At 43.2% G+C, this 14,073-nt stretch overlaps 1 protein-coding gene across 1 annotated transcript; it reads left to right on the forward strand.

Annotated features, from left to right (window-relative positions):
- Positions 1-12,688: 12,688 nt before the first annotated feature.
- On the forward strand, positions 12,689-13,624 carry LOC306967367 (olfactory receptor 11A1-like; the record flags this gene model as incomplete). Its single annotated transcript, XM_079562362.1, has 1 exon — positions 12,689-13,624. The coding sequence occupies one exon, from the start codon at positions 12,689-12,691 to the stop codon at positions 13,622-13,624; it is 936 nt and encodes a 311-aa protein (XP_079418488.1).
- Positions 13,625-14,073: the final 449 nt, after the last annotated feature.

The following is a 14,073-nucleotide window of genomic DNA, read 5'->3' on the forward strand; positions in this document are numbered from 1 at the left end:
ATTTTACGTTTTAACGAACTAGTCCCTGGTTTTTCATCGGATTTAGCTCACATTTGGCACAGCGCATCTAGACATATTGAAATTCAATATTTGCCCAGCGTTTCTCAAAAAAGTTTCACCGTTTCCTCGTAACGACGCGGCAAAAAACACGTAGATTTCACGTTGTTTCCAAGAAAGCTCACGCTCACAGGCATAAACCTACAGAGCTCATATTCATGTCACTAATGCGCCACCTGAAACTGAACAGAATGAAGCCATTAATGTGTAGCCTGCTCCCAGGATAGCGCCCCCTAGCCATACCTTGAAAACTGCACTTTTGAATCTTTTTAATACAATGATGCCAGCATGTTCTAGACACTTTTGGAAACCAAAAAATACATTATAGTCATGTCATATTTTCTAAGATGTGGCCGTGACTTTGACTTTTATGTGGGAGTCTATCTGGACCTGCCTTGTGTGTCAACAAACTAGTCCCTGGTTTTTCAGCAGAATAAGCCCATACCTGTTTAAACAGACTCTCCTGACACGGGGCTACAAAAAATCCCTGACTTTTTTTCCGCTCAGACCCCCCCGTTTCGAATGGCGCCCCCCCAAAAACACGTTTTGCGATGTAAATTTGACACCACCTCACAGGCGCGCGCTCTATCCAGTCTGGATCATACTTGGCTGACAGAAGGCCACTTACGGTCTGATTCCATAGAGATCAATTACTTCACGGTGCACATCACTATAGCGCCCCCTGCCTATACCTTGAAAAAATTATTTTGTCTGATTTCCACGAAACTTTCCAGATGTCTTCTACTCATCGTAACTAACCAAAAAATATATTACACCATGCCTCTATCTCGCTCCGTTCTCCTTATATTTAGGCCCGAGCCGGACGCAGTCCTGGCAAGGGACTATTGTTTTTGGGTGGTTTCTTATTATTATTATTTTTTTTCTCCGGAAATCGCGTTTTTGACCCGCTGAACGTGGGCGAAAACTCACCAAAATTGGCGGAGGCATTGGGGCAGCGAAAAAATTTATGATATTGGACGAATGGGACACGCCCACAACAAAACGGCTCCACAGCGCCCTCTGGAAGCGGACCCCAATTCAAAAAAATCGGGGCGTTTTTGGGCGTACGCCCGAATCACTCGCCACAGTGAGAGGGGACATCAGGACAAGCCCAAAACTCACTTGGAGCGCCACGCCCACTCGCACAGGGAGGCGGCCATCTTGGCTTCAAACCCGGACCTCGTCTAAACTCATTTTACGTTTTAACGAACTAGTCCCTGGTTTTTCATCGGATTTAGCTCACATTTGGCACAGCGCATCTAGACATATTGAAATTCAATATTTGCCCAGCGTTTCTCAAAAAAGTTTCACCGTTTCCTCGTAACGACGCGGCAAAAAACACGTAGATTTCACGTTGTTTCCAAGAAAGCTCACGCTCACAGGCATAAACCTACAGAGCTCATATTCATGTCACTAATGCGCCACCTGAAACTGAACAGAATGAAGCCATTAATGTGTAGCCTGCTCCCAGGATAGCGCCCCCTAGCCATACCTTGAAAACTGCACTTTTGAATCTTTTTAATACAATGATGCCAGCATGTTCTAGACACTTTTGGAAACCAAAAAATACATTATAGTCATGTCATATTTTCTAAGATGTGGCCGTGACTTTGACTTTTATGTGGGAGTCTATCTGGACCTGCCTTGTGTGTCAACAAACTAGTCCCTGGTTTTTCAGCAGAATAAGCCCATACCTGTTTAAACAGACTCTCCTGACACGGGGCTACAAAAAATCCCTGACTTTTTTTCCGCTCAGACCCCCCCGTTTCGAATGGCGCCCCCCCAAAAACACGTTTTGCGATGTAAATTTGACACCACCTCACAGGCGCGCGCTCTATCCAGTCTGGATCATACTTGGCTGACAGAAGGCCACTTACGGTCTGATTCCATAGAGATCAATTACTTCACGGTGCACATCACTATAGCGCCCCCTGCCTATACCTTGAAAAAATTATTTTGTCTGATTTCCACGAAACTTTCCAGATGTCTTCTACTCATCGTAACTAACCAAAAAATATATTACACCATGCCTCTATCTCGCTCCGTTCTCCTTATATTTAGGCCCGAGCCGGACGCAGTCCTGGCAAGGGACTATTGTTTTTGGGTGGTTTCTTATTATTATTATTTTTTTTCTCCGGAAATCGCGTTTTTGACCCGCTGAACGTGGGCGAAAACTCACCAAAATTGGCGGAGGCATTGGGGCAGCGAAAAAATGTATGATATTGGACGAATGGGACACGCCCACAACAAAACGGCTCCACAGCGCCCTCTGGAAGCGGACCCCAATTCAAAAAAATCGGGGCGTTTTTGGGCGTACGCCCGAATCACTCGCCACAGTGAGAGGGGACATCAGGACAAGCCCAAAACTCACTTGGAGCGCCACGCCCACTCGCACAGGGAGGCGGCCATCTTGGCTTCAAACCCGGACCTCGTCTAAACTCATTTTACGTTTTAACGAACTAGTCCCTGGTTTTTCATCGGATTTAGCTCACATTTGGCACAGCGCATCTAGACATATTGAAATTCAATATTTGCCCAGCGTTTCTCAAAAAAGTTTCACCGTTTCCTCGTAACGACGCGGCAAAAAACACGTAGATTTCACGTTGTTTCCAAGAAAGCTCACGCTCACAGGCATAAACCTACAGAGCTCATATTCATGTCACTAATGCGCCACCTGAAACTGAACAGAATGAAGCCATTAATGTGTAGCCTGCTCCCAGGATAGCGCCCCCTAGCCATACCTTGAAAACTGCACTTTTGAATCTTTTTAATACAATGATGCCAGCATGTTCTAGACACTTTTGGAAACCAAAAAATACATTATAGTCATGTCATATTTTCTAAGATGTGGCCGTGACTTTGACTTTTATGTGGGAGTCTATCTGGACCTGCCTTGTGTGTCAACAAACTAGTCCCTGGTTTTTCAGCAGAATAAGCCCATACCTGTTTAAACAGACTCTCCTGACACGGGGCTACAAAAAATCCCTGACTTTTTTTCCGCTCAGACCCCCCCGTTTCGAATGGCGCCCCCCCAAAAACACGTTTTGCGATGTAAATTTGACACCACCTCACAGGCGCGCGCTCTATCCAGTCTGGATCATACTTGGCTGACAGAAGGCCACTTACGGTCTGATTCCATAGAGATCAATTACTTCACGGTGCACATCACTATAGCGCCCCCTGCCTATACCTTGAAAAAATTATTTTGTCTGATTTCCACGAAACTTTCCAGATGTCTTCTACTCATCGTAACTAACCAAAAAATATATTACACCATGCCTCTATCTCGCTCCGTTCTCCTTATATTTAGGCCCGAGCCGGACGCAGTCCTGGCAAGGGACTATTGTTTTTGGGTGGTTTCTTATTATTATTATTTTTTTTCTCCGGAAATCGCGTTTTTGACCCGCTGAACGTGGGCGAAAACTCACCAAAATTGGCGGAGGCATTGGGGCAGCGAAAAAATTTATGATATTGGACGAATGGGACACGCCCACAACAAAACGGCTCCACAGCGCCCTCTGGAAGCGGACCCCAATTCAAAAAAATCGGGGCGTTTTTGGGCGTACGCCCGAATCACTCGCCACAGTGAGAGGGGACATCAGGACAAGCCCAAAACTCACTTGGAGCGCCACGCCCACTCGCACAGGGAGGCGGCCATCTTGGCTTCAAACCCGGACCTCGTCTAAACTCATTTTACGTTTTAACGAACTAGTCCCTGGTTTTTCATCGGATTTAGCTCACATTTGGCACAGCGCATCTAGACATATTGAAATTCAATATTTGCCCAGCGTTTCTCAAAAAAGTTTCACCGTTTCCTCGTAACGACGCGGCAAAAAACACGTAGATTTCACGTTGTTTCCAAGAAAGCTCACGCTCACAGGCATAAACCTACAGAGCTCATATTCATGTCACTAATGCGCCACCTGAAACTGAACAGAATGAAGCCATTAATGTGTAGCCTGCTCCCAGGATAGCGCCCCCTAGCCATACCTTGAAAACTGCACTTTTGAATCTTTTTAATACAATGATGCCAGCATGTTCTAGACACTTTTGGAAACCAAAAAATACATTATAGTCATGTCATATTTTCTAAGATGTGGCCGTGACTTTGACTTTTATGTGGGAGTCTATCTGGACCTGCCTTGTGTGTCAACAAACTAGTCCCTGGTTTTTCAGCAGAATAAGCCCATACCTGTTTAAACAGACTCTCCTGACACGGGGCTACAAAAAATCCCTGACTTTTTTTCCGCTCAGACCCCCCCGTTTCGAATGGCGCCCCCCCAAAAACACGTTTTGCGATGTAAATTTGACACCACCTCACAGGCGCGCGCTCTATCCAGTCTGGATCATACTTGGCTGACAGAAGGCCACTTACGGTCTGATTCCATAGAGATCAATTACTTCACGGTGCACATCACTATAGCGCCCCCTGCCTATACCTTGAAAAAATTATTTTGTCTGATTTCCACGAAACTTTCCAGATGTCTTCTACTCATCGTAACTAACCAAAAAATATATTACACCATGCCTCTATCTCGCTCCGTTCTCCTTATATTTAGGCCCGAGCCGGACGCAGTCCTGGCAAGGGACTATTGTTTTTGGGTGGTTTCTTATTATTATTATTTTTTTTCTCCGGAAATCGCGTTTTTGACCCGCTGAACGTGGGCGAAAACTCACCAAAATTGGCGGAGGCATTGGGGCAGCGAAAAAATTTATGATATTGGACGAATGGGACACGCCCACAACAAAACGGCTCCACAGCGCCCTCTGGAAGCGGACCCCAATTCAAAAAAATCGGGGCGTTTTTGGGCGTACGCCCGAATCACTCGCCACAGTGAGAGGGGACATCAGGACAAGCCCAAAACTCACTTGGAGCGCCACGCCCACTCGCACAGGGAGGCGGCCATCTTGGCTTCAAACCCGGACCTCGTCTAAACTCATTTTACGTTTTAACGAACTAGTCCCTGGTTTTTCATCGGATTTAGCTCACATTTGGCACAGCGCATCTAGACATATTGAAATTCAATATTTGCCCAGCGTTTCTCAAAAAAGTTTCACCGTTTCCTCGTAACGACGCGGCAAAAAACACGTAGATTTCACGTTGTTTCCAAGAAAGCTCACGCTCACAGGCATAAACCTACAGAGCTCATATTCATGTCACTAATGCGCCACCTGAAACTGAACAGAATGAAGCCATTAATGTGTAGCCTGCTCCCAGGATAGCGCCCCCTAGCCATACCTTGAAAACTGCACTTTTGAATCTTTTTAATACAATGATGCCAGCATGTTCTAGACACTTTTGGAAACCAAAAAATACATTATAGTCATGTCATATTTTCTAAGATGTGGCCGTGACTTTGACTTTTATGTGGGAGTCTATCTGGACCTGCCTTGTGTGTCAACAAACTAGTCCCTGGTTTTTCAGCAGAATAAGCCCATACCTGTTTAAACAGACTCTCCTGACACGGGGCTACAAAAAATCCCTGACTTTTTTTCCGCTCAGACCCCCCCGTTTCGAATGGCGCCCCCCCAAAAACACGTTTTGCGATGTAAATTTGACACCACCTCACAGGCGCGCGCTCTATCCAGTCTGGATCATACTTGGCTGACAGAAGGCCACTTACGGTCTGATTCCATAGAGATCAATTACTTCACGGTGCACATCACTATAGCGCCCCCTGCCTATACCTTGAAAAAATTATTTTGTCTGATTTCCACGAAACTTTCCAGATGTCTTCTACTCATCGTAACTAACCAAAAAATATATTACACCATGCCTCTATCTCGCTCCGTTCTCCTTATATTTAGGCCCGAGCCGGACGCAGTCCTGGCAAGGGACTATTGTTTTTGGGTGGTTTCTTATTATTATTATTTTTTTTCTCCGGAAATCGCGTTTTTGACCCGCTGAACGTGGGCGAAAACTCACCAAAATTGGCGGAGGCATTGGGGCAGCGAAAAAATTTATGATATTGGACGAATGGGACACGCCCACAACAAAACGGCTCCACAGCGCCCTCTGGAAGCGGACCCCAATTCAAAAAAATCGGGGCGTTTTTGGGCGTACGCCCGAATCACTCGCCACAGTGAGAGGGGACATCAGGACAAGCCCAAAACTCACTTGGAGCGCCACGCCCACTCGCACAGGGAGGCGGCCATCTTGGCTTCAAAGTGGCTTGTAAGTGGCCCGCCCATCCTCCGTGAAAATAGCCAGAGGTCTTAGCCTGGCAGCATACTGGCCTCTGTCAGAGGCCTCTGTGTCCTGAAATTCGCCAATTTTCCAAATTTCTCCCTTTCTTCACAAAAGCCACACTTTTGGACTCGTATGTACTTATACTACCCCTCTGTCACAGACAGAAGCTTTAATTTGGACGTTTTTGCCTCCAAATTCACGTTTTTCTCAACTGTACAATCACAGGAAGTTAAATTTGACTGTTTCCTGTCCGTCTCTCTGTGTGTTCCTCGTACTATATGGGTCTTACCAATATATTTCTTCAATATCGAGGGTGCTGCAGTGCTGAAACCCCCTCTCAACGATTCTTTGGGCAGCCAGGAATTTACCCCAATTACAAAATGATAGAATATATTACTTTCTAAACTGTTAATCTGTTTCCTGCAAATACACAAGTGTGGAGTCTCTCATGACATTTATTTCGCATCCGCTGTTATTTTCTCAGCTGAAGTAGCTCCATTGGTAGAGAGCTGGGCTAGTGTACAGGAGGTTGCTGGATCAAACCTTACTTTGACTCTTTTCATCTTTTTTTTCTTTTGGACCCAGAACCTTCTAGGAAGTATATGAATCGTCGCTGACGGTTCCACACTCATTAAAAACAGGGAAATGACCCCTCCAGTGTGTTGCGAGTGCCATGAGTTCAGGACGTTTCCTAGAAGTTCCTGTGCCTGTGTGGCATCACAGCTTGAGCGTTAGATTCCCAACCATTAGGTTGCTGGATCAATATTGACCCTTTATGACTTCAACTTTTTTTTCTTTTAATTACCCGCGCTTATGGTCCCACCCTCATGAAAAACGCTTTCAAAATATGCGTCACTAAAGAGAAAGAAATGGGGGGATAGTGGGGAGACAGTTGAGGAATCACTGGGGGAAAATGTCGAAAACTATCGGGGAAATGTTCCGGGGGGGGGACATGACCTGAAGAATTCTAAACTGTAAATCTGTGTCCTGCAAACACACAAGTGCGGGGTCCTGTCATGAAATTAATTTCACATCTGCTGTTTAATTCACTCAGTTGAAGTAGCTCCATTGGTAGAGAGCTGAACTAGTGTACAGGAGGTTGCTGGATCAAATCCCAACATTGACTCTTTTATTTCCTTTTTCTTTTGGACTCAGCACCTTCCAGGAAGAACTCACTAAAAACAGGGAAATAACCTCTCCTCCAATGTGTTGCTGCGACCAAATTTCAGCCTGGGAATTTAGAGAAACCAAGCCATCATCAGGCCCATGTTTCAAGTGAAGGAGGTTGCGAGTCCAAACACAACCTTGACCCTTTCATATTGCCTTCACCTTTTCCATGGGCTGCTGCACACATTGTCACAACCTAAAACACATGAGTGCAGGACATTTCACAAGAGTTCCTGTGCCTGTGTGGCATCATAGCTTGAGCTTCAAGTTCCTAACCATGAGACTGCTGGATCAATACTGCCTTTAACTTTTTTTTTTTTTTTTTTTTTTACCGCGCTTATGGCCCCATCCTCATGAAAAACTGTTTCATAATATGCATCACTAAAGACAAAGAAATGGGGAAATTGTAGGGAGACAATTGAGGCAACACTGGGGACAATGTCGAAAACAATCAGGGAAATGTATGGTGGGAGCATGACCTGAAATTACCTCTCTCCTCCAATGATGTGCTGGGAACTAACTTCTGCTCGATAATTTAGACAAAAGTAGCCCACATCGAGGTACAACTACCATGGAGCTACAGCTCAGTGATAATGTGCTTGTCTGTGGTGTGGGAGGTTGCCAGTTCAAATATGGCTTTGACACTTTTCTAATGCTTTCTCTATTCTTGCCTTGCCTGGCTAACGCCTTGCTGCTGTGTGCACTCGAATCATTACGAACTGCACAGCAGCCTGGGGACCATGGCTGAAATGCTCGCATGGATTTGGGAACCAATCACAGAACGAGAAGGGACGTCAGGATGATGACGACCTATTCGATATACGGAAGTTTGTAGTTTATTTATGGATAAAATAATACTCATAACATTTCCTGATCAAACATGACAGCAGCAGACGCGATGGCTAAGTGCAGTAGCGCCCAATAAACAACTATGGATAATGTAAACCACACCTCTCCTACGAGAACATGAATTGGTGGTCCCTAGACTAAATTGTGATTTTAGTCTGGTGTTAGCCAGGCTAATTTTTGCCGGCATTTAATAGGATTTCTGATACAGTGAAGTCTGTCAGTGATTTTAACAGTTTATACAGTGTTAAGAGTTTCTGCAATTTTAACAGTTTTTACAGTTTCTGCAACATATAGGGATTTTCACAATAGCACTGTAATGCAACTTAAAGGGTCCCCAAGGGCGAGGGCCTTCATCGCCGCTTGCGGCTTTAATTATTTTTTTTATTTTTTTCTTCTCTTTGTTTCTCTCTTACAACAGAAATAATTAAAAAGCTGTTTTACAAATTAAAATCAGGCCGTAAGCATAGAATTAAGACATTACATTACAGACGTCGAGCACTTCCGTTCCGCTGTGACGATACAACTGAGCAGGTCAGTCGTTCACCAGGAGAGGGCGGAGCAGCTGCTCAGAGAGCAGGATTCAGGAGGATTACTGAGAACTGCGTGAATGAAGCCGCAAACCACTCTGGGGGTGTTTCTGATAAGGAAATAGCATAACAACATGGCGAAAAGCTCCACAAAGACCAGACAGGTAGGTATCAACTCGTCTAAGCTCAACATATCTCAGTATGGAAAAACGGTGAACTAGTCCTTTAAAGCTGCCCTTTCCTACTGAAAAACACACACTAGTCAAGAATTGTCTCTCGTTGAGAAAAATTGTCTGATGTGCATCATTCCTCACTCAAAAGAGCTCTCTGAAGACCTACGATCAAGAATTATTGATTTGTATAAAGCTGGAAAAGGATACAGAATCCTCTATAAAAGTCTTGATAAATCCACGGTTAGAAAAATTGTCTATAAATGGAGACAGTTTGGCGCTATTGATTCACTTCAAAGGAGTGTCAGCTAAAAACATACAGAAATCACTGGCACATGCCAACATCTCTGCTGACACATCTACAATACGTAAACATTGAACAAGAATGGGGTTCATGGTAGAACGCCACGGAGGAGGCCATTGCTGTCACAAAAAAAACATTGCTGCACGTTTAAAGTTTGCGAAAGAGCAGGTGGATGCTCCACAGCACTGGCAAAATATTCTGTGGACTGATGAAACCAAAGTTGAATTGTTTAGGAGGAACATACAACGTCATGTGTGGAGGCAAAATGGAGCACACCAACATCAAAACCTTATCCCCACTGTGAAGTATGGTGCAGAGAATCTTGGTGTGGGGCTACTTTGTTGCCTCAGGGCCAGGACAACTTGCTATCATCAATGGAAAAATCAATTCACAAGTTTATCAAGATATTTTGCAGAAAAGCTTGAGGCCATCTGTCCAACAGCTGAAGCTCAAAAGAGGATGGGTGCTGAAACAAGACACTGACCCAAAGCACAAAAGCAAATCAACTTCAGAATGATTTCAGAAGAATAAAATGCATTCTGGAATGGCCCAGTTAAAGTCCTGACCCAAACCCCATTGAGATGCTGTGGCATGACCTCAAGAAAGTCATTCACACCAGACATTAGAGTATGGATTGGGATGATTTTTTCTGTCCGAGACCGGCCATCGTCCGAAAGAGCAGTGATCGACAGCCCGACACAATTGAAATCAGGGCCGTGAGAGGGGGGTGGGATTCAGTACTTGTCTAAACTTCACTCCGTCCGTGCGCTGCACTTTGGATAAGCAATTAAAGTGAACACACACGAGACACTTTAAAACGCAGTTTCACCACATTTATGAGGTGATGCGTGCCACTTAGGGAAACACAGGTTCTTTATCCTTCTGCAGTAGCACAGATGACTCTATGGCCTGTGGCAGACAGGGAAACTGCTGTAAACTTTGTTGGGAGGGACGAGAGAAGAAGCAGAGAAAGATTAACCATTGTCAGAATTTCACTCTGGGAAGGTACACTCCTGTCTGTCGCCAACTCGCTATTAATCTGCTAAAAAAGAGCCACGTTTGCTCTCTCTTACAACACAGACTTACATGTTTTATTTTATTTTTGATAAATGTGTTTAAAGCACTGCACAGTTTGAAAAAAGCCTTTGAAGTCCCGGTGCGCAGCACGCTCCAGTGTGTGTTGGCACAGAGCCTCAACTCACGGTCTTGCTGACCTTGGTGCCTTTGGTTGTTTGTAAAAACAGTAGTGCGTGAATGCCCACTGCAATGTGTGAAATCTTGCGCTCTTTACAATAGCTAGAGTTTGACAAACAGGATGAGGAAACATCATGCATGGTTCTGATTCGGTTCTGAGAAATGCCATAACACTTCCAACAAGCTCTGTCCCTCAAAAAGGGCAGCGACTAACGTGCAATGCGCGGCGTGGTTTATTTTCAAGTGAAACCGGCCCATTTTAACTTTACATTTCCGTTGTCTTTTAGGGCTGATGTGTCCAAGTCTGACCTGAGGCCGAACATAAGTTCCAAATATTTGTCAGAGTCCGACCAAGCCCATCGGGTTTCGACAGGTCCCATTGGGCTTCTCTCGAGTTTCACACTCTACCAGACATCCCTAGCTGGCTATGGGCTCTATGCACAGTGACCCCACGTGATTTCCGCCTGGACAGTAAACCAGACGCTGTCCTTCCTGTCCGTTATCCCTTCCCATTAAAAATGAGCAGGTCCCACAGAAATGAAGCAATAGCTCAAGATTTCGAGACAGCAAGTAAAAATTGGATGTGACTGGAGCAGGTTAGAAAATATTACGTGAGACGGAACGACTTCACTGGAGGAAACCTCCGTGTTCGTAACGGTGGATGTTTTTGTCTTGAGGCTAACGCGGCTAACAAAATTAAAATTAAATCTAGCTCAAAGTTTTGAACGAGCCTGCGCAAAATGAATCGTCCTGTTAGTAGTTTAAATAATATTGACTTGTTTACATGTTATATTATCATTTTTCAACACTAGCCTTTAGCTCTAAGATAAAAGCTCCACCCTTACGACAGCTGGCGTTTCCTTTGGGTGCTGGATTCACAGTGAACATGATGTTTGTAACACGTTTCTGTGACTGTCCATCAGTAACTCGTTGTCCTGAGCTATCTCTTTATTTGTGTGGGACCCTGCCAGCTGTGAAAGTAAACGATCGCTGACAGGAAGTACAGCGCCTGGCTTACTGTCCAGGAAGACGTCACATGGTAAAACTGTGCATATAGCCTATTACCAAAATAAATATCACAAGTGTTATTTAGTCTGGGCACCACCATTTCATTTTCCCCTAGGAGAGGTGGTTTACGATTGTCCATAGCCGTTTATTGGGCACTATGAATGATGATATGTGTTGTAAATCTGTAAATCTGTTTTATCATATTCCTCTGGTAATTTTTTTGAGAACTTTTTAGGAGAAAAAAATGGCTTAATAGCCCATGCTAACTGATACATGTAAAGGAATGGACGCCGCTAGGCTAAGCTACGCCATAGGAATGAATGGGTCGATAAGCTAACACACAAATTCTAAAGTTAAATCAAAACGCCTGCTCCGTTTCAACCTGGTACAGTACCTGGAATCACATTGGTGCTGAAAGATGTATCGTTATCGTATCGATATCGAGATATGAACATTCAAGATATTAATATCGTAAAAGCAAATATACAAACAACATAGATTTTCTTTAAGACAAATAAAAACATCATAATGATTTTTGACAACCCTAGTTCAAAGTATGAAAAAGTGTAGCCACTAAAATATGTCAAATGACAGAGGGAAAGGACTGCCTTCGACTTGTCTCTATTGGGAAAAAGAGGAGAAGGTATTAAAACAAATGAAGATGCGGCATGAAGCCATACAGTTTTCGAGGCTTGTGAACTCATTCTAAAACTATTGCAAAATGTCAATTATTATGATTTATTTTTTTAAGAAATAGTCACTTTTCTTTAACATCACTCTTTTAACAAGAATTAATCAAGAATTAAGTTGTTTCTTTCCCCTATATTCTTGTTTTTGAGACTTTATCGTAAATGTAAGGGTTGAACTTGCTTTAAACTGAAAACTGCTGGTATTTTATTTTCTGTAAGTTGTGTTCTGCTAATTTGTAAGTTTTGTATGTTTCATTGTTTTTATTATTCTGTTATTTCAACCAGAAGCAAACTATTTTTTATTTATTTAAGTAAATGTATTTCTTTTCTGACAATTCCACGCCTCTGTCTTACTAATAAGCCTTCTTATGCAACTGTTTTACTCTGTGTTCAATGGAGACTTGACTTTTGGCTTTGGTCCAGTTGTAAATCTGGCTTTAAATATAACTGATGATCAAACTTTATTTAGTTGACTGTAAATACATGGATGGACCGTCTTTTGGATAACACTTATGTCTGTAAAAAAGAGGACGATGATGAACTCTAGCGAGGTTTCTTATTTCACTCTGGGAGCTTACTTTGACACTGGGCCTTTCAGATGGCTGTATTTTGTACTTATATTGTCTGTGTATGTTCTGATACTTCTGTCCAACCTGCTTCTCATCGTGGTCATCTGTCTGAACAGGACTCTACACGAACCTATGTACATTTTTCTCTGCAGTTTATTCATCAACGAACTTTATGGCAGCACTGCTTTGTTCCCATTGCTTTTGCTTCAGATTCCCCAGGACGTTCACACCATCACGACTTCTCTTTGCTTTCTACAAATCTTCTTTGTTCACTCTTATGCTACAATAGAGTTTTTGACACTCACTGTAATTTCATATGACCGATATTTGGCCATTTGCTTCCCTCTGCAGTACAGTGCTCGGATGAACACCAATAAGGTGTTGTTTCTGACAGGTTTTTCCTGGTTCTACGCTTTTGCCATAGTTCTTGTTGTGGTTTTATTGACTACTCCTTTAAAACTCTGTGGAAATATCCTCACTAAAGTCTACTGCAATAACTACTCTGTCGTCAAACTCTCCTGCTCTGATACTTCTGTCAACAACATCTATGGACTTATTTTAGCAATCATAACAGTTTTTGGGCCTTTGAGTTTCATTGTAGCGACATATATCCGTATTTTAAAAGTGTGTTTCAATGGGTCCAAGCAGACGCGGCAGAAAGCTCTGTCCACCTGTGGGCCTCACCTGGCCTCCATTGTAAATTTCTCATCTGGAACATTTTTTGAGGTCTTGGGCAGCAGATTTGACCTGAGTAATGTGCACAGTGTGATCAGAGTGATCTTATCACTTTATTTTCTGGCAGTTCAGCCGCTCTTTAACCCTTTAATTTACGGACTCAAACTCACCAAGGTTCGAGTGCTGTGTAAGAATCTGCTGCGTTCTGTGGTCAGTCACCAATGAGCTGTAGTTACACGGAAGACACAATCAATACACTAAAAATGATGAGCAACTACTACAAATGCTGTATTTGCTGTATGTAATGTAATTTACTTTGCTACTGTTTATGATCATTTATTAAAGCCTAAAAATTATTGAAGATATTTCAGTTTTTATTGCAAACATAATCACTACAATATGGTTACATTATATTACATGGTTCAGAGAAAAGATTTAAACATAAATTGATGTTATTGGAATAATGTATTGAATAGATTGACTGAAGTTCAGCAGTTTGAATGTGGGTGTCATTCTTGGTGTTCATGAAATAAACGCTGCCACCAAAGGTTCAACAGGAGACCTTTTTAACCTTTGTTAAAGTAGGACGTTTGATGAAGGTCAGTGAGACCGAAACGTTACTTGCAATAAAACGTTTATCCCATGAAACAGGGGCTAAATAGATAAATAGCAAA

Source organism: Gobius niger (assembly GCF_951799975.1).
Source record: "Gobius niger genome assembly, chromosome: 1".
NCBI classification, from domain to species: Eukaryota; Metazoa; Chordata; class Actinopteri; order Gobiiformes; family Gobiidae; genus Gobius; species Gobius niger.